General features: G+C 43.6%; 1 protein-coding gene across 1 annotated transcript in view; it reads left to right on the top strand.

The window, feature by feature from the left end:
• The window catches only part of LOC115461845 (proline-serine-threonine phosphatase-interacting protein 2-like), a 156,556-nt gene that overhangs the window by 14,871 nt on the left and 119,133 nt on the right, over nucleotides 1-22,552 (top strand). Inside the window, exon 2 of the mRNA XM_030191901.1 lies at nucleotides 21,641-21,718. Within this exon, the coding sequence (XP_030047761.1) occupies nucleotides 21,641-21,718 (78 nt within the window). The remainder of the gene's footprint in view (nucleotides 1-21,640; nucleotides 21,719-22,552) is intronic.

The following is a 22,552-nucleotide window of genomic DNA, read 5'->3' as shown; positions in this document are numbered from 1 at the left end:
GCCCTAAAAGTACGGGTATGCATATTTGTATGGGAGGCACGTTCAGGGGTGGAATTTAGGGATAACATGGGTGGAGTCATGATGTTCGCATGTAGTTTATAAAATCTGCATGTATATACATATTATACACATGGATATTCACGCCTGCAGTCAAGCAGACATAACCTCAATGTCATCAATCTAGACACGATTTCTGCAGGGTTTGGTCAGTATTTTATAAAGGTATGTAGAGGGGCATAATCGAAAGGGACGCACAAGTTTTCCCAGGGGCAGGGAAACCCGTATTATCGAAACAAGATGGACGCCCATCTTTCGTTTCAATAATATGGTTGGGGATGCCCAAATCATGCAATTTAGGACGACCTTAGAGATTGTCGTCCTTAGAGATGGCTGTCCCTGATTTTTGGCAATAATGGAAACCGAGGACGCCCATCTCGAAATGACCAAATCCAAGCCATTTGGTCGTAGGAGGAGCCAGCATTCGTAGTGCACTGGTCCCCCTGACATGCCAGGACACCAACTGGGCACCCTAGGGGTCACTGCAGTGGACTTCAGAAATTGCTCCCAGGTGCATAGCTCCCTTACCTTGTGTGCTGAGCCCCCCAAAACCCACTCCCCACAACTGTACACCACTACCATAGCCCTTACGGGTGAAGGAGGGCACCTACATGTGGGTACAGTGGGTTTCAGGTGGGTTTTGAAGGGCTCACATTTACCACCACAAGTGTAACAGGTGGGGGGGGGGGGGGGGGGGGGCCTGGGTCCGCCTGCCTGAAGTGCACTGCACCCACTAAAACTGCTCCAGGGACCTGCATGCTGCTGTCATGGAGCTGGGTATGATATTTGAGGCTGGCATAGAGGCTGGAAAACATATTAAAATTTTTTTTTGAGGGTGGGAGGGGGTTAGTGACCACTGGGGGAGTAAGGGGAGGTCATCCCGATTCCCTCCGGTGGTCATCTGGTCATTTAGAGCACATTTTTGTGGCTTCGTCATAAGCAAAAAAGGACCAGGTAAGTCGTCCAAGTGTTCATCAGGGACGCCCTTCTTTTTTCCATTATTGGTCGAGGATGCCCATGTGTTAGGCACGCCCCAGTCCCGCCTTTGCTATGCCTCCGACGCCCCCGTGAACTTTGGTCGTCCCCGCCACGGAAAGCAGTTGAGGATGCCCAAAATCGGCTTTCGATTATGCTGATTTGGGCGACCCTGTGAGAAGAACGCCCATCTTGTGATTTGTGTTGAAAGATGGGCGTCCTTCTCTTTCGAAAATAAGCCTGATAGGCCTGATAGACGTCTTCTTGTCTTATTAACCTAGGCATCCTGTTATAAATGTATCCCCTTGATGTTTGGAAGATTACTGTCAAGTTAAGATGATGGCCTACCCATTGCAAGCAGCTTACAATCAATTCATCTTATAAAGGGTAAAGGGTCATGGATTTGAAGTACCGCCTTTCTGTGGTACAGCCAAAGTGGTTTACATTTATTATATCCAGGTACTTATAGTGGCTGGTATTCAGTGGGAAGGTATCTGGTTATAATAAAATGGTAAGTTATCCAGCCAACCTTATCGAGTTAGTTCAGGCCTCTAAATAAACTAGTCTAAAATTAATCAGATAAATTTAGTTGGTTAACTAAGGCATTGGTTTTTCCATTCTTACATATCCCGATAACTCTAATTGGATAGCAAAGAATATAAGCACGACTCCCTTCATTCTATAAACTTCTGCACCCAGCTTGACATTTAGCCGCCCCGCATTGCTTCCCCTGCCGCTGCCGCCCCCCCGTCGCTCCCCCCACCGCTGCAGTCCACGGTCTCACCTGCCTGCAGCCACGGCTCCGGTCCCCCTTCATTCAAAGCGGCAGTCGCAGATCGCGTCTCTTCAGGCCTTTCCCCCCGTGTCCTGCCCTCATCTGATGTAACTTCCGGTTTCCGCGAGGGCGGGACACAGGGAGGGAAGGCCTGAAGAGACGCGATCTGCGACTGCCGCTTTGAATGAAGGGGGACCGGAGCCGAAGAGGCAGGCAGATGAGACCGGGGACTACAGCGCTGACGGCCTGACCCCGGCGCCGGGCCCCCCTTGGAGGCCCGGGCCTGTGGGATTTTGCCCCCCCCCCTTCCTCCCCTCTCGGCGGCCCTGTCCCAAAGTATTTCTGATCAGTATGCGCTGATTCCTGTACTAGAAAATAGAAATAATTATCTAGCACGGGGGGCGGAGAATGGGCGTGTCCTGCGGTTACAGCTAGCACGTGGCCATTGCTGCTTGCTTCCCGAGTACCACACAATTAGTGTATGAGCCCTTACCGCCTTCTAAATAGGTGGCGTAAGGGCTCACGTGGTAATGGCCACACACTAATTTAGAAATTAGCAAGTGGCCATTAATGGCACAAATAGAAATTTGGCCATTTTAGAGCCACGCTAAAAAGTGGCTGGAGAGCGCAGGAAACCCATGTGCTATTTGTAGCGCCAGCCACGTTGTAGTAGCACGGCTTAGTAAAAGGACCCCCAGCTCTCTATTTTACCAATTAATTTTCGTCTGTGATTAGTGTCTCAAGCAAAAAGTGGTTAATCAAGAACATGAACTAAACTGAATGATGAAATTGTTCTTGTATGTACAATTTTCTTCTTTTTTTTTGGACACTGTTGGAAGCTTTCAGAGCAATAGTATAACAATGGAGGAGTGGTTAGTGCAGTGGACCTTGATCCTGGGGAACTGAGTTTGATTCCCACTGCAGCTCCTTGTGACTCTGGGCATGTCACTCTAACGCCAAGTTTTCTGCTTTGGCCTCGTAGCATGAAAAGGAAATGAATTCGATATCTAGTTCAGCTCCACCTCACAGCTTTCATTTCTGGACCTCAGATTCACAGAAACAGAAGCCTGCGCAGCCGCATTGCTGATCTACAAGGGCAGGCTTCTAGATGGAATGTTGCTAGTGGAGGAGTAGCCTAGTGGTTAGTGCAGTGGACTTTGATCCTGGGGAATTGAGTTCAATTCCCACTGCAGCTCCTTGTGACTCTGGGCAAGTCACTTAACTCTCCATTGCCCCTGGTACAAAATAAATACCTGAATATAAGTAAACCACTTTGAATGTAGTTGCAAAAACCACAGAAAGGCGGTATATCAAGTCCCATTTCCCTTATCTTTCTCTCTGCTTTCTGTCATTTTTCTAGAGTTAGCACTGCCACAGTTAGCCTCACCTCTCTCTATCCCTGTCCTCACTTAGGTGAGTAAAGTATTGCATCTTTCCGGAAGCTTTGGAACCCTTTCAAGGTTTTATTTGTGCTTCAGAAATGAAAGCTGTGAGGTGGAGCTGAACTAGATATCGAATTCATTCCCTTTTCATGCTACGAGGCCAAAGCAGAAAACTTGGCGTTAGAGCCAGGCACTAACGTTTAGCGCATGACTTGTAACCCAGAAATGAATGACAAGGGTTGGCTCCCCGATGTAGTAACCGAATAATATGCAAATTGGGCCTTTGTAAAAAAAAAAACAAAACATGCTAACGTGGGAGAGCGCACCAGGTGCATTCGCATATGGGTCTGTGCTAGTGGCAGGTATCCTGTGCACAGTCGGCCCCTGGAGTTGCATTCACACACATCTGTGCTTGTGCTGAATTGTATTCTGTGTATAAAATCTTTGTGGTACCAATCAGTGGCGTAGGAAAGGGGGGGCGGTGGGGAAGTCCGCCCCGGGTGCACGCTGCTGGGGGGGGTGTCCGCTCCGCTGGTTCCCTGCTCTCTCTGCACCGGAACAGATTACTTCCTATTCCGGGGCAGAGAGAGCAGGGAACCAGCGGAGCCGACGCAGCTCCCACCGACGTGCACTCGGGGCGCAGCGGCCCTCCCACCTGTCCCCTTTCCTACGCCAGTGGTAAGAATGCACTCCGGGGGGGGGGGGTGCACGCACCGAGGGGGGTGCACCATGCTGCACCCGGGGGGGGGGGGGTGCGCAGCGGCGACCTACCTCGGGTGTCAGCCGCTTTCGCTACGGCACTGGTACCAATATTTATGCACAAGATTGCATTCCAGCACATGTGCAGATGTGTGTGTATGCAACTTGGGTGCGGATACATTTTTTTTGTGTGTGTGTGCAGACCTGTGCATAGACCGGTGTTTCCTCACAATCTGGAACTCAGGCTCTTTTTACCAGTACACCTCCCCCATGCTTTAAAAAAGTTGAAGTTCCTCATACTGAAGTAAAGGGAAGAAACGGGCATGAAATTCTCACTACAACTGCTGCAGAAGTTCTGAGCTAACCTTCTACACCTCCTCAGACCTGGTGATAAAGCCCCGGCATTGTGCTCAGCCTTTTGGGCTTCTGTGCATTGGCACTGAATAGCCAAAATCTTTATTACCACGGATTTAAATGTTCTGTATGCTGGCGTGCGCTAGGTTTTGCACATGGTTAACTCGTGCTTTTTACATAGGGTGCCACAAAATTGTGCACCAAAACTGAGCAAGTCCATAAACCGCTACTAAATGGACTTGGGAAAAATCCACAATTCCAGGAGTAACATGTATAGAATGTTTGGGTAGCTGGGAAGCTTGCCAGGTGCCCTTGGCCTGCATTGGCTGCTGTCGTGGACAGGATGCTGGGCTCGATGGACCTTTGGTCTTTTCCCAGTGTGGCATTACTTATGTAAGCTGAGGTGTAGATTCTAGTGTATTTTACTGCATTGGGAAGGGGAATGGAAATGGGACTGGGACTTGATATACTGCCTTTCTGAGGTTTTTGCAACTACATTCAAAGTGGTTTACATATATTCAGGTACTTATTTTGTACCAGGGGCAATAGAGGGTTAAGTGACTTGCCCAGAGTCACAAGGAGCTGTAGTGGGAATCGAACTCAATTCCCCAGGAACAAAGTCCACTGCACTAACCACTAGGCCACTCCTCCACTGCACTGGGGAAAGTAGCTCAGCATATTTCTTATACTGCAAAGACAGCCTTACCTACTGCATTGTACAGTAGTTCCAAATGTGTCTTATGCCGAGTAGGCAGCTCATCTTTTATTAGCATGGTACCATTTTCAAAGTCATTGTTTTGGAGGTTATTTGAGTGAAAGCTGTGTAATGTAAAGTGTTATGAAAGGAACCAAAAATGTACACTAAAAGTCTAAATTTATTTAAAACTTAAAATATAAGAGACCCAACAAAGTGTAGTTTATACCGTTTATGTTGCTTTTCTCTGAACTACTTCAAGTCTTTTTCCATCCCTAGCAAGATACGGCCGCCAAAACTGAACACAATATTCCAAGTAGGGTCTCACCAACGACTCGTACAGGGGCATCAACACCTCCTTTCCTCTGCTGGTTATACCCCTCTCTATGCAGCCTAGCATCCTTCTGGCCGCAGCCAGTACCTTGTTGCATTGTTTTGTCACCTTGAGATCCTCGGACACCATCCCCCCCCCCAGGTCCCTCTCTAAACCAAGTTTACCAATCTCTCTTCTCCTATCCAGTTCATCTGTTTTGGATTAATGCACCCCAAGTGCATTACTCTGCACTTCTTCACATTAAATTTTAACTGCCAGCCCCTTGACCGTTCTTCCAGTGTTTGGAGACCACTTCTCATGGTTTCTACTCCCTACGGTAACGCGGTATGGTAGCCGTATCAGTCCACTTTTAAAGGTAATAAATAGAAATAAATCAAAACATAGAAAAGAAAATAAGATGATACCTTTTTTTATTAGACTAACAATACAGTTTTTGATTAGCTTTCGAAGGTAACTCTTCTTCTTCAGATCTGAAATTAACAAATGTTGACAAATATCAGAATATGTAAGTGAAACACAAAAGCATTGGAGGAGTGGCCTAGTGGTTAGAACACCAGTCTTGCAATCCAGAGGTGGCTGGTTCAAATCCCACTACTGCTCCTTGTGATCTTGGGCAAGTCACTTAACCCTCCATTGCCTCAGGTACAAACTTAGATTGTGAGCCCTCCTGGGACAGGGAAATATCCAGAGTACCTGAATGTAACTCACTTTGAGCTACTACTGAAGAAGGTGTGAGCAGAATCTAAATAAAGTAAATGATAGTCTCACAGGAAGAGGGTGCTATGGGTTAGATGAGAGATGGATGGCTACATTTATTGTTCCTATTTACATCATGCTCAGTAGTTGACTGTATTAATTTGCAATCTTTTGTCTGATTTTTATTTTTATTTAAGGACACCTGGAGGCATATTTTCAAAGCACTTAGCCTCCCAAAGTTCCATAGAAACCTATGGAACTTAGCCTCCCAAAGTGCTTTGAAAATATGCCTCCTGATCTACTACGGTCTCTTTTGCAACCTCACTATTGGGATACCCTATCTTCCCTGTTATGGCGATATCTTTAAAAGATACCTTATACCTTATCTTATCATATAAGTTAAATGTATGGAGACATATGTTCATTTTTGGGGCGCATTGGGGATCGCTCTTTCGTTAATCAATGGCATCCCCATAATGGTTGGCCGAATAGAGGATTGAGGTGTCATAAGAAAACAAGACCCCTCACTTGGAGCTTTCTGTTGTCAACAATTAGAAGATGGCACATAGTGGGATGACATATTGGCTAGGGCAAAGCGCTCTTCTCATAGGTTGGATGACCATTTACTCTGGTAGTAGGGGGATGGGTGGGGTAGGGTGGGATGGGGAGGAGACTGTTACGTGTTGGTAATGGGGGAGAAGCACTGTTGTATTACTACTATATTGTTTGATGATATTAAGGGGAGGGAGGGGGAGATAACTGATAAAGTTTGATGACTGACATTAGTACTAAGTCTTTTGTTGAGCAACTTTTGATGTCTGACTTTTTGCATATTTCAATTGTTGGAGCTGTTTGTATGTCTGGTCATCAATAAAAAAACTGTTGAAAGATAAAAGATACCTTATTCCGAACCATGTGCTTTTGAGCGACTGTCGGCCTTCCCCCAGATAGGAGGCAATGTCCTTCTGTGGATTAAGTATTGGTTATTGGACAGAAAACAGAGGGTAGGGTTAAATGGCTATTTTTCTCAATGGAGGAGGGTGAATAGTGGAGTGCCATAGAGATCTATACTGGGACCGGTGCTATAAACATATTTACAAATGATCTGGAAATCGGAATGATGAGTGAGGTGGTTAAATTTGCAGATGGCATGAAACTATTCAAAATTGTTAATGTGGATTGTGAAAAATTGCAGAAAGATCTTAGGAAATTGAAAGACTGGGCAGATGAAATTTAATGTGGACAAATGCAAAGTGATGCACATTGGGAAGAATAATTCAGATCATAGCATCTGATGCTAGGGTCCACTTTAGGAGTCAGCACTCAAGGAAAAGACCTAACTGTCATTGTAGACAATACACTGAAATCTTCTGCCCGGTGTGCGGCGGTGGCCAAAAAACAGAATGCTAGGAATTATTAAGGGAGGGATGCAAGATAAGACCAAAAATATTATAATGCCTCTGTATCACTCCATGGAGTGACCTCACCTTGAATATTGTGTTCAATTCTGGTTGCCGTATCTCAAAAAAGATGTAGCAGAATTAGAAAAGGTTCAAAGAAGAGCGACCAAAATGATATAGGGGATGGAACTGCTCCCATATGAGAAAAGGCTAAAGAGGTTAGGGCTCTTCAGCTTGGAAAAGAGACGGCTGAGGGGGGGATATGTTTGAGGTCTACAAAATCCTAAATGATGTGGAGTGGGTGGAGGTGAATCGATTTTTCACTCATTTTAAAAGTACACTCAATGAAACTACATGGGAATACTTTTAAAACAAATAGGAAGAAATATTTTTTCACTCAAAGAATAGTTAAGCTCTGGAACTAGTTGCTGAAGGATGTGGTAATGGCAGTTAGTGTATCTGGGTTTAAAAAAGGTTTGGACAAGTTCCTGGAGGAAAAGTCTACAGTCTGTTATTGAGGTGGACATGGGGGAAGCCACTGCTTGCCCTGGGATTGGTAGCATGGAATGGTGCTACTAATTGGATTTCTGCCAGATACCTGTGACCTGGATTGACCACTGCTGGAAGCAGGATCCTGGGCTAGATGGACCATAGGTCTGACCCAGTATGGCTATTCTTATGTTGTTTTGTTATGTCTCAAATCCCATGGAATCTTTCACGTCTCTATTGAATAAATCCTTAAGAGGTCCCACCAGGACTTATTTGAGCTCCCTCGGTACCCTGAGATTAATCTCATCCGGCCCCATAGCTTTGTCCACTTTGATTTTCAAGCTGCTTATAAACGCTTTCTTCCATAAACTGCGCAATATCCACTCCATTCCCAGATATCCCCTTGGCAGCAGACCACGGTTCTTTCTCCAGGATTTTCTTCCGTGAACACCGAAGAGAAGTACCGTATTTTTTGGACTATAAGACGCACCGGACCATAAGACGCACCTAGGTTTTCCTCCCAAATTTGGAGAAAAAAAAAAGTGCATCTTATAGTCCGAAAAATAGGCCCCCCTCCCTGTCCCAGGCACCCTCCCTCCGATACAGGCACTCCCTCCGTTACAGGCACTCCCTCCCTCCATTACAGGCTCCCTCCCACCCTCTGTTACAGGCACCCCTCTCTCCCTCCATTGGAATTTTAAAACTTCTCACCTCGTCGGTGTGACTCACGGTATCAACAGCGCTTCAGCGTGCACATCGCTCTTCACTCAGCCTTCTCTCTCGGACCAGAGATCTGAGAGAGAGAAGGCTGAGTCAAGAGCGACGTGCACGCTGAAGCGCTGTTGATACCGCGAGTCACACCGACAAGGTGAGGAGTTTTAAAATTCCAACGGAGGGAGGGAGGGAGCCTGTAACGGAGGGAGATGCCTGTAACGAGGAGGGGGGGGGGGGGGCTACATTCGGACTATAAGACGCACCAACATTTTCTTCCCAAATTTGGGAGGAAAAAAGTGCGTCTTATAGTCCGAAAAATACGGTATTTTTTAGTGCATTTGCTTTATCCTCATCACTCTCCACATAACTATTCTCAGCATCTTTCAGTCTTACAATTCCATTCCTACCTTTTCATCTTTTACTCAGTATATCTGAAAAAGGTATTGTCCCCTCGCTTTACATCTTTAGCCATTTTTTCTTATGCCTGCGCTTTTGCTTGCTGTATTTCCCTTTTCACTTCTTTGAGTTTAATCTGGTAATCTATTCCATGATCCTCTCGTTGCATTCTTCTGTATTTCTTGAACAAAGTCTCTTTTGCCCTTATTTTTTCAGCCACTTGTTTGGAGAACCATATAAGCTTCCTCTTTCTCTTATTTTTTTTTTTTTTACTTTCCTTGTGTAAAGATCAGTTGCCATATTTATAGCAGTTTTCAGCTTGTACCACTGTGCTTCCACTTCTGCAATACCTACCCCTGCCATCAGCTCCTTCTTTAGGTATTCCCCCATTTTACCAAAATCAGTACATCTGAAATCCACTACTTTGAGTTTTGTGCATCCGCACTCTGCTTTTGCTCGTTTATCAAACCATATTTGTGTGATAATCACTATTACCTAGGTGGACACCCGCACGGACATTGTAAACACTTCCTCCATTTGTGAGCACTAGATCCAGCCTTCCCTTGTGGGTTCCATCACCATTTTTCTGAGGAAGGCACTTTGAAAGGCATCCACTATGTCTCTACTTCCTTTCCGATTCAGTCGATGGGACGTTCCAATCCATATCGGGCAAGTTGAAATCTCCCAACAAAAGCGCCTCCCCTTTCATACCAAGCTTATGAATATCTTTTATCAGATCCTTGTCCAACTTCTCCATTTGTGCTGGAGGTCTGTAGATAACACCTATGTGGATACAGGTTCCATCCTCTCTTTCCAGGACGATCCATATAGTCTCTAGTTAAAGTTCCATTGGCCATTTAACAATTAGAATTACAAAAACTGGCAGTTGCCAAACAGGAAAGGAACCTAGGAGTCATAACCTTGCAGTAAGTGTGATAAAGCAGTTCAGAGAGCTAACTATGTCTGGGTACATTAGGAGAGGGGAAAGGTAATATTGCCATTCCATAACCTCTGGTGAGACCCCAGTGTGTTCCGCTGTAAAAATTATATTTGTGTAAGGCCATTGGAAGATGGATAACTTCCTAAAAGAAAAGTCCATAAGCCATTATTAGGATGTACTTGGGAAAATCCACAGGGCAGCATAAAATCTGTTTTACTTGCCAGGTACTTGTGACCTGAATTGGCCACGGTTGGAAACAGGATACTGGGCTTGATGGACCTGTGGTCTGTTCCAGTATGGCAACACTTATATTCTTATGTTCTTATTATGTACCCTATGCAGAGTGGAACTCAAAATGGAATCACTGAAGAAAGGAAAGGGGATGTCATATAAATGCTTAAATATTTAGCAGGCTTTGACAAAGGCCTAAAGCATTTTTAGCACCTTAGTTTGTAATGAATTTTAGAAATGAACACAAAAATAACTATAACCATTATAGCTTAGGTTTTGCAATACTTTCATAAGCATCTCCCTCCTCCCCCCCCCCCCCTTGCTCAGGATGCCTATCTTTCACAGTCACGTAGACAAATCAGGCTGCCGCATGAGGTTCCCACATCAGATATTTCATATTTTATTTATAATGCTTTACGCATCGGATAACCCTCAAATAGAACTAGATCTGTGTTCTGTAAGAGGAGCAGCGATATATATCCCAGAATAGCCTTGCCTTTCATAGGTCCATGACTGAACACGTAGGCCCACTGTATTGAAAAAAAACTAAGCTTTTAAATTTAGGGGGTTTTTAAATAAAGGTTAGCCCATATTATCTGCCTCAGGACCCATTTTATTCTTATAAGCTCTGCTGCAGATAACATGCACCAATCTTTAGTAAAATAAAGACCTCTTTAGGCTCCTAAATTTGTGACCTATTTTCAGCCAAATTTAGGAGCCCTAGTTTTCAGCAGAAAATTCATCTTTAATTTAGGAGCTTTTTTGCTTATTAATTTAGGCCTGCCATTCATTTGCCTAAATTTATGAGCCTAGTACTGAAAATGTTTCTCCCTACACCTACCTGCCCCTATCAACCAATTATTGATGTTAATTTTCACTCATTAAAATTTGCATGTGCATGGCATTAAATCTACTAGTGCGTAATTCAAAAGGGGTCGTGACCATGGGCGTGTCAGGGTCATTCTGAGAAGTTGCACACACAGTTATGGAATTCTGTCTCAGTGCACCTAACTTGGGCGTCAGCTTTTACACCAGGTATCAGCAGGCATAAGTCTGGTGCTTAAAGTTAGGCGTGAGAATCAGCACCAAGCGCTATTCTATCAAGGACACGCCCTTTACAGAATAGCACCTAGTGGCAGTTTTTTTTCAGTGGCCATTTTTGAGCGCCACTTATAGAATTTTTCCCAAGTTTATACTTACCCACAAAAGAGCACCCAGGTACAGAATTACCCTTTATGGACTAGATTCTATATATGGTGGCTAAAATATCAGCGCCAAAAAAATGCGCTTAGTACATTCTATAAGCCTTGCCTAATGTTAGGCGCGGTTTATAGAATATGCGTAGCGCCCGTTCCTGTGAGTAAATTTAGTCGTGGCCATTTATGCCAACTAAATCCTGGTGTAAAAACACATGACTAATTTAGGCGCAGATTGGGCGTATTCTATAATACCACGTGTAAATTTTAGGAACACTCACGACCCGCCTAAGCCCCTCCCATGGTCATGCCCCCTTTTTGAAATCTGCACAGTCTGATTTACATGCATTGCTTTATAGAACATGCTTAGCGAGCTATGCGTGTAAATCCTAATTAGTGCCAATTAGTACCAATAATTGTTAGCATTCTTACCCAATTAATTTCTGCGCAGAAAAAGGCTATGTGTGCCAATTTGCACATGGAACTCTAGTTGCCATATATAGAATCCGGAGGTATATGTATAAAATCTGGCCATTTAACTTGAAAAATAGCCACATTTTTAACCATATAATAAGGGGCCAGCATTTGGAAGGAATGAAGGTGACACTGGCACTTATACATATGGGCACCCTTTATTGAGTGGCACGTAGTGCATTGGGCACGAGGATTTACACCAACCGAAACCTGGTGTAAATCCTCACACCTAAATTATGTGTGGATCTGCCGTGTTCTGTAACACTACATGCAGATTCTTGTAACGCCTAAGACCTGCCTATGCTCCTTCCATGGCCATGCCCCTTTTTTCAGATCCACATGTAAAAATTTATGTGTGCATCTTTACAGAATATGACTATAAAGCTGTATGCCTAAACTCTAATTATTGTCAGCGCTAGTAATTGATAGTTCCCAATTATCGGTGTTAATTGGTTCACTGTTCAGTGGAGTTGCATGTGCAATGATCACTATACAACTTTGTATTTGTTATCCACCGACTGGGCAAACGCCTTTGACAGTACTATGTAAGCCACATTGAGCCTGCAAATAGGTGGGAAAATGTGGGGTACAAATGCAGCAAATAAATAAATTGAGTGCATATCCAAACTTGCACACACAATTTTTAGTGCCATATATAGAATAGGGGGATGGGGACAACTACTACTACTACTATTTAGCATTTCTATAGTGCTACAAGGCGTACGCAGCGCTGCACAAACATAGAAGAAAGACAGTCCCTGCTCAAAGAGCTTACAATCTAATAGACAAAAAAATTAATAAAGTAAGCAAATCAAATCAATTAATGTGAACGGGAAGGAAGAGAGGAGGGTAGGTGGAGGCGAGTGGTTACAAGTGGTTATGAGTCAAAAGCAATGCAAGTCTATAAAGTGGTGCCTAAAGGTAGGCGGACCATGGACGTGTCTCCCAGGTATTTGCATTGTTACATCTGCCATTGACATGGTATAAGAGGGTGCACCAATGCCAACTTACACCAGTATTCTAAAGTACTACTACTACTTATCATTTCTATAGCGCTACTAGATGTATGCAGTACTGTACACTTGAACATGAAGAGACAGTCCCTGCTCGACAGAGCTTAGAATCTAATTAGGACAGACAAACAGGACAAATAAGAGGAAAATGGAATTACTAAGGTGGGGATGATAAAATAAGGGTACTGAACAAGTGAGTAAGGGTTAGGAGTTAAAAGCAGCAACAAAAAGGTGGGCTTTTAGCCTAGATTTGAAGACGGCCAGAGATGGAGCTTGACGGACCAGCTGAGGAAGTTTATTCCAGGCATATGGTGCAGCAAGATAAAAGGAACGGAGTCTGGAGTTAGCGGTGGAGGAGAAGGGTGCAGACAAGAGAGATTTACCTAGTGAACTGAGTTCCCGGGGAGGAGTGTAAGGAGAGATGAGAGTGGAGAGGTACTGAGGAGTTGCAGAGTGAATGCACTTATAAGTCAATAAGAGGAGTTTGAACTGTATACAGAAACGGATAGGGAGCCAGTGAAGTGACTTGAGGAGAGGGCTAATATGAGCATAGCGACACTGGTGGAATATAAGTCGTGCGGCAGAATTTTGAACAGATTGAAGAGGAGAGAGATGGCTAAGTGGGAGACCTGTGAGAAGCAATAGTCTAAGTGAGAGGTGATAAGAATGTGGATGAGGGTTCTGGTAGCGTGCTCAGAAAGGAAAGGGCGAATTTTGGTGATATTATAGAGAAAGAAATTATAAGTTTTAGCAGTCTGCTGAATATGTTCAGAGAAGGAGAGAGAGGAGTCGAAGATGACCCCAAGGTTATGAACTGATGAGACAGGAAGGATGAGAGTGCTATCCACAGAAATAGAGAATGGGGGAAGAGGAGAGGTTGGTTTAGGGGGAAAGATAAGAAGCTCAGTCTTGGTCATGTTTAGTTTCAGATGGTAGCGAGACAGGCAGGCTGATACTTTGGCCTGAATTCCTGCTGAGATTTCTGGTGTGGAGAGGTAGATCTGGGAGTCATCAGCGTAAAGATGGTACTGAAAACCATGGGATGAGATCAGAGTACCAAGGGGAGAAGTATAGATGGAGAAAAGAAGAGGTCCCAGGACAGATCCCTGAGGTATACCAACTGACAGTGGGATAGAAGTGGAGGAGGATCCACCAGAGTATACACTAAAAGTACGATGGGAGAGATAAGAAGAAAACCAGGAAAGAACAGAGCCCTGAAATCCAAGTGAAGACAGCTTATCAAGGCTATGATCAACAGTGTCAAAAGCAGCAGATAGATCGAGAAGGATGAGGATAGAATAGAGGTCTTTGGATCTGGCCAGGAACAGGTCATTGGACACTTTAGCAAGTGCTGTTTCAGTGGAATGAAGGGGGCGAAAGCTAGATTGAAGTGGATCAAGAATAGCTTGAGAGGAAAGAAAGTCAAGGCAACGGCAACTTTGGCATTAGGATGATGTTATAGAATTGACACTAATAGTTTATAGAATTACCATCATAATGGCAGCGTTCAGCCACTGAAGAGGTACAGGAAAGTCTTGATGATCCGGCGTAAATGGGACCGACCCATTGTCAGATAAGTAAAAAAGCAGATAATACGGAAAACAATGGTAACCCCGGCTGAAAACGATGCTGTTTTGTGGTAAACGTAGTGCCCCAGTTTCAAAACTAATTGTCTCAGGTGCAAAACTTTCCTCTGTTACACCGAAAAATGGAAAGAGAAGCCTTGCATGTCTTAACGGCGACGTGGTGACATCACTGGGGGGATCTATTGGATATTTCAGTTGGTCGGATCAGTGAAGGTTGGGTAATTGATGTATGCCTGCTAAATACCAGGTCTGCATCTAAACGGATAGCTCTTTATAGTCCGTGGCACTAGTTAAATGGATAGTGAATATACGTGGAAAGTTAAGAGCTAGTGGCTACCCCAGCTACATATCAGATCCTATGTATTTTCAGCAGTCTGCCTTAAATGATTTGCATTAAGGGCCTGATTTACAACAAGATACCTATGTGAGAAGTTCAGAGGTCCCTGTTGTTAAGCTTGTTTTGTGAAGGTAATACAGGTATCTGTGTCTTTATGAAACAGGCTCCCAGAACAAGCCCCTGTAATATGTAAAGGCAGACACATTTTACACCTGCTCTGTGCATGTACTCTGTCATGATAATGTCATAGTTTTCTCTTCATATAGAACTGGATTCAGTAAATGGCGCTCAAAATTTGGCACTGAACAAAATAGGCGCTGAATGGTATTCTATAACGGGTGTTCCAGGATTGGCACCCCTTTATAGAATAGTGCATAGTGCCAGGATTTACATAAGTATCCTTGCTGAAACCAGGACAACTGCTACCAAATCTAATATCTTGTTTATTTTCAAATGCAAAAATATTTTTAATATTTTATTTATTTCTTTATTTTTTTTGTTGCATTTGTATCCCACATTTGCCCACCTTTTTGCAGGCTCAATGTGGCTTACATTATGCCGTAATGGCGATCGCCATTTCCGGAATGAGAAATACAAGGTGGTATTGCATTAAAGTTCATAAATGATAGAGTAAATTTTAGAGTAAGTTAGATAATCAGTTCATTTCTGGCGTGAGAAATAGGGTGGCAGTACATTAACGTTCGTTAGTGACAGAGTGACTGAAGTAGTCAGGTATAGAGAGTTCAGTTTTGCCTGGCTCTGGAAGAGTTTTGTTGTCTGGTATTTAGGATGGATCATTGTGGTATGTCTTTTTGAACATGTTGGTTTTTAGTAATTTATAAAGAGTACCCTTAGAGTTATCCACTGTTTTTGGCAATCAGTAATAACTGTTGCCCAGTGGTATAGCACTTCATTCATAGGGCTACTCTTCTTTTAACACCGTGTTATTTTGTCTATTTTATTTATTTATTTATTTAATGCATTTATATCCCACATTTTCCCACTAGTTGTAGGCTTAATGTGGCTTACATAAGCTGTAGTAGGACTACAGTACAAATAGTATATTTAAACAGTACAAACAGTAAAATATTAAACAAAGATTGGTATTTTAAACATCAGGATAGCAAGGTTGATATAAGGTTTAAGTCTCTGAATTATTTGAAACCAAAGAAATTGATCTGACTATGTTGCATCTACAGAATAAACCTTTTTGAATAGGATGGACTTTAATAATTTTCTAAACTTTAGATAGCTCTGAGCTGATTTTACTAATTTGGGTAAAGCATTCCTCAGTTGAGTTCCCAAGAAAGGAAAGTTGGCAGCATATGTAGATTTGTATTTGAGGCCAATACAATCCGGTTAAGCGCTATTAGTGTTAAGTGCTATTAGTGTCATTTAGTGATAGTGCCTTTAGAAAACCTTCACCAGCTATGGTCAATAGCCATTTCTCTAAAATTGCATAGTCATTAATTAAGACTGGACTTATCTTTTGTTATCCAGCGTCCTCGCTGTCTCCTTGCTCAAGGTGATCAAAGAGCAGAAGTAGGTAACTGACTGCCTTCCCCTAGAAATGCCTGACGCCACGGGTTTCAAACTCCTTTCCTCAGGGTCTTGGGTTAAAGCTGTCATCTATGCTGTCGTCTGTTGTTGGACAAACCAGCAGTTTAAGTTAGGCGCATATCCTCGGTATTCAGCAATACTGTGTTCATCTTTGGTGAACGCACCTGACCTGCCATGCCACTCTCAGGGCTACGCCCCCTTTTATGTTGAATGCTATAAGATTTGCACACGGATCTTTATAGAATAGCACCTAGCAAGGTGCGCGCACAATCCAAATTGTTACCAATTAACACCAATAATTGATAGCAACCAATTATAGGTGTTAATTGGCTCGTTAACCAGTTTAGTTCCACACGCATCTCAGCACGCACTTTTGTGTATGGCATTTACTATGCTCTACTTTACCTAGAACTTATATTCTGCTCACACCAAAATATGGTTTGAAGTGGATTACCAAAGGGGAAGGGAAACTGTAGAAGCGGAAGACCAGATCCACTACGAATAGGGATCCAAATGTAGAGGAGTAGTGCGACCAGCAAGGCCATTCCAAAAAAAACCAGGAGACGAACAATATGGTGAAAAAGCTTTATTCTTCTAATACCCAACACGGTACCGTGTTTCGGCTGAGTGCCTGCCTCAGGGGTCTTAATAGGATGAATTGAAGTTTATGTGCCTAATTGTGCCGCTTTTGATGTCGCTGGTTTTGCTCTCCTGTTTACGAAGTGATCACCAACTCTGTGTGTATCTTTTACTATACTTATTGTCTTTTTAAAGATCAAGTGCTTTTAAATTTGAAGCGCATACATTCCAACTATTTTTCCACAATTAAGCACATAAACTTCAAACAAAACTGATTCAGTAATTAAAAATATAACACCATATGTAGAATTTGGCCGATAATGCCTGTTTAACATGTGGAAAGGGCTTGAATTACATTGCACAACTGCATATGAATGTAAAAAGTACAGAAAATGTATGCTTACTTCTATGTGATCAAAAATAAAAAAAAACTTCACTAGTTACATGTTCAGTATTCCATCAGTTCTGCTTCCTCAGGGGGAAACAGACCTTTACATAATTACATAAGTACTGCCATATTGGGACAGACTGAAGGTCCATCAAACCCAGCATCCTGTTTCTAACAGTGGCCAATCCAGGTCCAGATTTTCCCCAAGCCCATTTTAATAATGGTCTATGGACTTTTCCTTTAGGAAGTCATCCAAACTCTTTTTTAAACCCCGCTAAGCTGTTTTTACTACATTCTCTGGCAACAAATTCCAGAGTTTAATTACACATTGAGTGAAGAAAAATTTTCTCTGATTCATTTTAAATTTACTACTTTGTAGCTTCATCGCTTGCCCCCTAGTCCTCCCTTATATGGTAGAGAAGCCCCACCCAGTGCATCCCAGGATGCATTGGGCAGGGCACCGCCATTTTGGAGGCGGCACTGGAAGAAGGAGGGAATATTATTTCCTCCCTTTGTCATTGAAGGTATGGGGAGGGGTCTGGGGAGGTCGCTAGACCACCAGGGAAGGGGTGGAGGTCCAGCCATCTATTCTGTCGGGCTCTTCTGATGGGGGTGGGTGGGAGGGTTGGTTCAGGCTCTTTGGGAGGGGGGGGTCGGGTAGTCTTCTGGTGGGGGGGGGGGGGGGCTGCTAGAATGCTGGGTAGGGCTTACCATTCCTCCCTAATGCTTTGTAAACCCTAACACCAGCTCTGAGCTATCATAGGGTTTACAGCAGTAGTGGTGTCCTAGTTTGGCGCTCTGCCCGCTGAACATTGGGGAGGAATACAGATGTCCCTGTTTTGCATGCATTTGCATGCTATTAGTGTTTGGAGCTGGCTGGCTCTGATCCTGGGGCACAGGCAAACACGGGTGCTCGTCCAGCGCTAATGGTCTCTAGTGTCTGCGTTTGCTTTTGATCATCTGGCTGTTAGTTTTTTCGATAGTACAAGGTCTTGCTGTTATTGTTGATTTGATTATTAGCTGGGAACTCTAATCCTGCTTCTAGAGAGTTCCTGATTTGCACTATCCTAATAAGATAGTTTATAAAAGTTATTTTCTGCAAACTTTTCTTATCAGGCAGCTAGTTTTTGGAATGATCTTCCACGTAATATTAGGACACAGCTAGATTATGGAAAGTCTCGCAAAATGCTAAAGACCTGACTTATTTAAGAAATATTTAGGAATATAGTCGTTTTAATTGATTTTAGAATATTATGTTGTAAATTTTGTCCTGGCAACCCCCTGGTAGCTTCTTGTTTATGTAAGCCACACTGAACCAGAAATGGTATGTGAGGGATATAAATGTTATTATGTAATGTAATCAGTGGTGTGCTGGAGCAGGCTCTCACAGGCTCGCAAGAGCCGGTTGTTAAGTTTTTAAGAATTTTGGGAGCCGGTTGTTAAAGTAGGGCCCTCCATGGCTACTTTAACAACTGGCTCCCAAAATGTGGGCTTGGGCCCCCTGCTGAATTCTCTTTTACTTTGCCGGTGGGGATGCTGAGCCCTGCCAGCCAAGTAAATAGACTGCTGCTGCTCCCCGCTCCTTGTTTCCAGCTCTGAGTAGCAGGCTGGGACTTCTCCAGCATGTGTGAGAGGTTTCAGCATGCTGCTCAGAGCAAGACGTTGGGAGTGGTGGCAGTCCATTTATTGGCTGCCAGCAAAGGTATGCCTAGCGTACCTGCACGAAGGGAGGGAGGAGAGAGAGGCAAGTGTTGCCCCCCCCCCCCCCCCGCCACCCCTGGCCCTTCCAACTGCAGAGCTGGCTACATCTGGAGAAAGAACCTGTTGTTAAAAATTTACCAGCACACCCCTGAATGTAATGTAATGTTCTTTTATAGGATGGGTACTTACAGATGCCACTTTCTGGTGTACAGTAACTGCACAGTAAAAGTGGAAAGCCGCTGTGTTGATGGTCCTCCATCCTTAAAAAAAAAAAAACCATAATAATCTATGTAGCATTTGTATTCTAACACTAGGGGCCCTGTTTACTAAGGTACGCTAGCATTTTAGCGCGTGCTAAAAATGAGCGCGCGCTGTGTAGATGCCCATAATCTACACGGTTAGAGCGCTAATGTTTAGCGCCTCTAGCACAGCTTAGTAAACAGGCCCCTAGGTGTTGGTTTTGTTTTTTCCCTTTATAATAGGCACCTTTTCGATCCCTCACATGGGTGTTCTATTACAAGAATTACCCTCTATATGTGTACTCACATAGTGCCCCTTTTACAAAGCGGTGGTAAGCCCAATGCGGATTTACTGTTTGCTAAAAAGGAAGTGCCCCGGGCTACCGCAGCAGCCTGGCAGTAGTTCCCACCCCCAGTGCGCTGTCATATCCGGTGCTACAAAAATATTTAAATTTTTGTAGCGCAGGTGTGTACCTGGCAGTAATCGGGCAGTGCTGCGTGCTGCCCAGTTACTGGTGGGATAGCGAGGGAGCCCTTACCGCCACCTTAATGGGTGGCAGTAAGGGCTCCCCCCGGAATGAACGCGTGGCAAGTGCTTCACTTGCTGCGAGGCTATTTCCCGAAAAAATAAAGGCCTACCTTTTACACGCTGCGGTAAAAGGGGGTCTTGGCGCCCATCAATAACATGCTCCGACCCCAGTGCAGACCCCCTTTTGCCACAGCTTGGTAAAAGGGGCCCATAGTTTTATAAAATGTATGGGTACATTGCAACTCCATTATAGAGGATAATTCTATAAGGCACCTCTCTTTAGGTGCTCTGATACTGTGTGCTAACAGCCTATTTTATAATGGCATCTGGGTGGTATCAGAGCGCCTGAATTCTAGGTGCCCACTCTTTCAGCAGTCATAGACCTGGCCTAACTGTGAATGCCCAAATGGGGCAAGGGCACACTTAGCACCCCCACCCCTCCCATTCTCCACCCATGTTAGCACCTGTCTTGCATTTACGCACTTATGCACGTCCTTATAGAATAGTGCTTTGTCACTTTGCTGCCACTTACACGTGCACAGGTACGCTGACCCGTGAACGTATAAGTATTCTGTACGTTCATGCACACAAGTGGTGCTCAAATATGGGCACCCACTTACAGAATTGCCCCCATACTGCTTTGCATGGATAAAAAGCTATATAAAGTAACTCCTGCCCCCACATGACATGCACATTTATTTATTTTTATTTTATGGATTTATATCCCACTTTAGAATCAAAGCAGGTTCCAATAAAAACATTCACAATATCAAACATATCCATCAGACATTAACAGACATATAAATTCATAAATCTTAAGCGTCATAAATGTACTAGAGAGAGCTACTAAGAGACTAATCTTCATCCATCAATAAATGCTATTGCACAATAAAACGTTTTCAACAATTTCTTAAATTGTTGATAATCTGTACAAGGTCTTAAGTAATCTGGCAAATGATTCCACAAGTTCCCCCCTGCAACAGAAAAAGCACGTTTCCTTGTGTCTGATAAATGACAAACAGACACATCTAAGTGTTATATGGATCCAGTAGCATGCAGTACTACTACTACTACTACTACTTAACATTTCTAGAGCGCTACTAGGGTTACGCAGCGCTGTACAAAATAAACAAAGAAGGACGGTCCCTGCTCAAAGGAGCTTACAATCTAAAGAACGAAATGTCAAGTTGGGGCAGTCTAGCTTTCCTGGGTAGAGGTGTAGAGGTTAGTTGCCGAAAGCGACATTGAAGAGGTGGGCTTTAAGCAGAGATTTGAAGATGGGCAGGGAGGGGGCCTGGCGTATGGGCTCGGGGAGTTTGTTCCACGCGTGGGATGAGGCGAGGCAGAAAGGGCGGAGCCTGGAGTTGGCGGTGGTGGAGAAGGGTACTGAAAGGAGGGATTTGTCTTGAGAGCGGAGGTTACGGGTAGGAACGTAAGGGGAGATGAGGGTTGAGAGGTAAGGAGGGGCTGCAGATCGAGTAACCTGGCAAATGATTCCACAAGTTCCCCACTGCTACAGAAAAAGCACGTTTCCTTGTGTCTGATAAATGACAAACAGACACATCTAACTGCTATATGGATCCAATAGCATGCAGTACCTTTTTCTCTTCTCTCTCCTTCTTTCCCAATTTAATTTCTCTCTTTTCTTTCCTTTTTAAATTTGATGTTCCTTTCTTTTAATTGTATATTTGTACATCACTTTGCTGTTTCTTTGAGGAAAGGCAACTTATCAAATTTTACTATTGCTCTCACAGTATCATACAAGAATAGTAAGAGGAATTGGGAGCCAAGATATTAGGGCACCTGTTTTCTACCAGCACATCTTATCTGTGTGTTTAAGTTCCTTTTTAGAAACAAAAATGACTGTTAAGTTGAACTGCTCTCTTGTTTGGGGTCCCACAGGGCGGCTATAGAAGAGAGATACGGCAAAGATCTGGTCAGTTTAGGAAAGAAGAAACCCTGTGGACAGGGTGAGCTGAAGTAAGTTCCCATTTTCTAATTTTGTTCAACATCTGGTGCCACAGAAACGCAAAACTGGTTTTCTTTGCAGCAAAAGCACAACGAAAGAGTACAAAAATGGCGAGACTGGCGGAGAATTGTACAACGGTGACACTGGTATTACAGAAGCAGCTGGCATCAGTTGTTTCCGTTGTGCTCTGATTGCCATAAAGGGACTTTATGCCTTGGAAAATGTGAGATCCTATGGGATGCTTTCGTTTGTTGTAACTGTTGGATTATATGTAGTAAATAATTAGCAGATTTTATACACACAGCTTCAGCTTTAGAAATGTTAATTTCTTTCTTCATCTCTCTCATACACCCCTGAATAATTCACTGCTGAGTCACTTTAAAGTTGAAGTAACAAAACATCTGTTTACTCACAGTTTGTTGTTAGATTATATTCAGACAGGCTTATATATACATAATACTATACATTTGGATTATCAGCTCTTTCCATGTGCTTAGATGGTAATGGATGCTCACACCACCATAGATTCTCTCAGGTTAGGAGAGAACATGAGCTCCATGTGCTGTGCCTGACCCCCACAGGAAGTTGCATGGGTGTGACCTCTCTAAGCAATTTACATCAGAGGTCACAGAGTAATCACAGAGAAAAAATTGGTGACAGGCAATGCATGTAAAATACAATACATTATTCCAACAAACCCCTTCTCATGCATAACTGTCATGCAATTATTAATTCACACAAAGTCCAAGCTTTATACGCAGATTCTCAAAACGTTCTCTGGGTAACGGTTTGGTCATGATGTCAGCTGTCATTTCACTGGTGTGACAATAGTGTAGACTGATGAC

This window comes from Microcaecilia unicolor, chromosome 2 (genome assembly GCF_901765095.1).
Source record: "Microcaecilia unicolor chromosome 2, aMicUni1.1, whole genome shotgun sequence".
Lineage (NCBI taxonomy): Eukaryota > Metazoa > Chordata > Amphibia > Gymnophiona > Siphonopidae > Microcaecilia > Microcaecilia unicolor.
The sequence above is the reverse complement of the archived record's forward strand: the minus strand, read 5'-3'. Positions and strand labels throughout refer to the sequence as shown.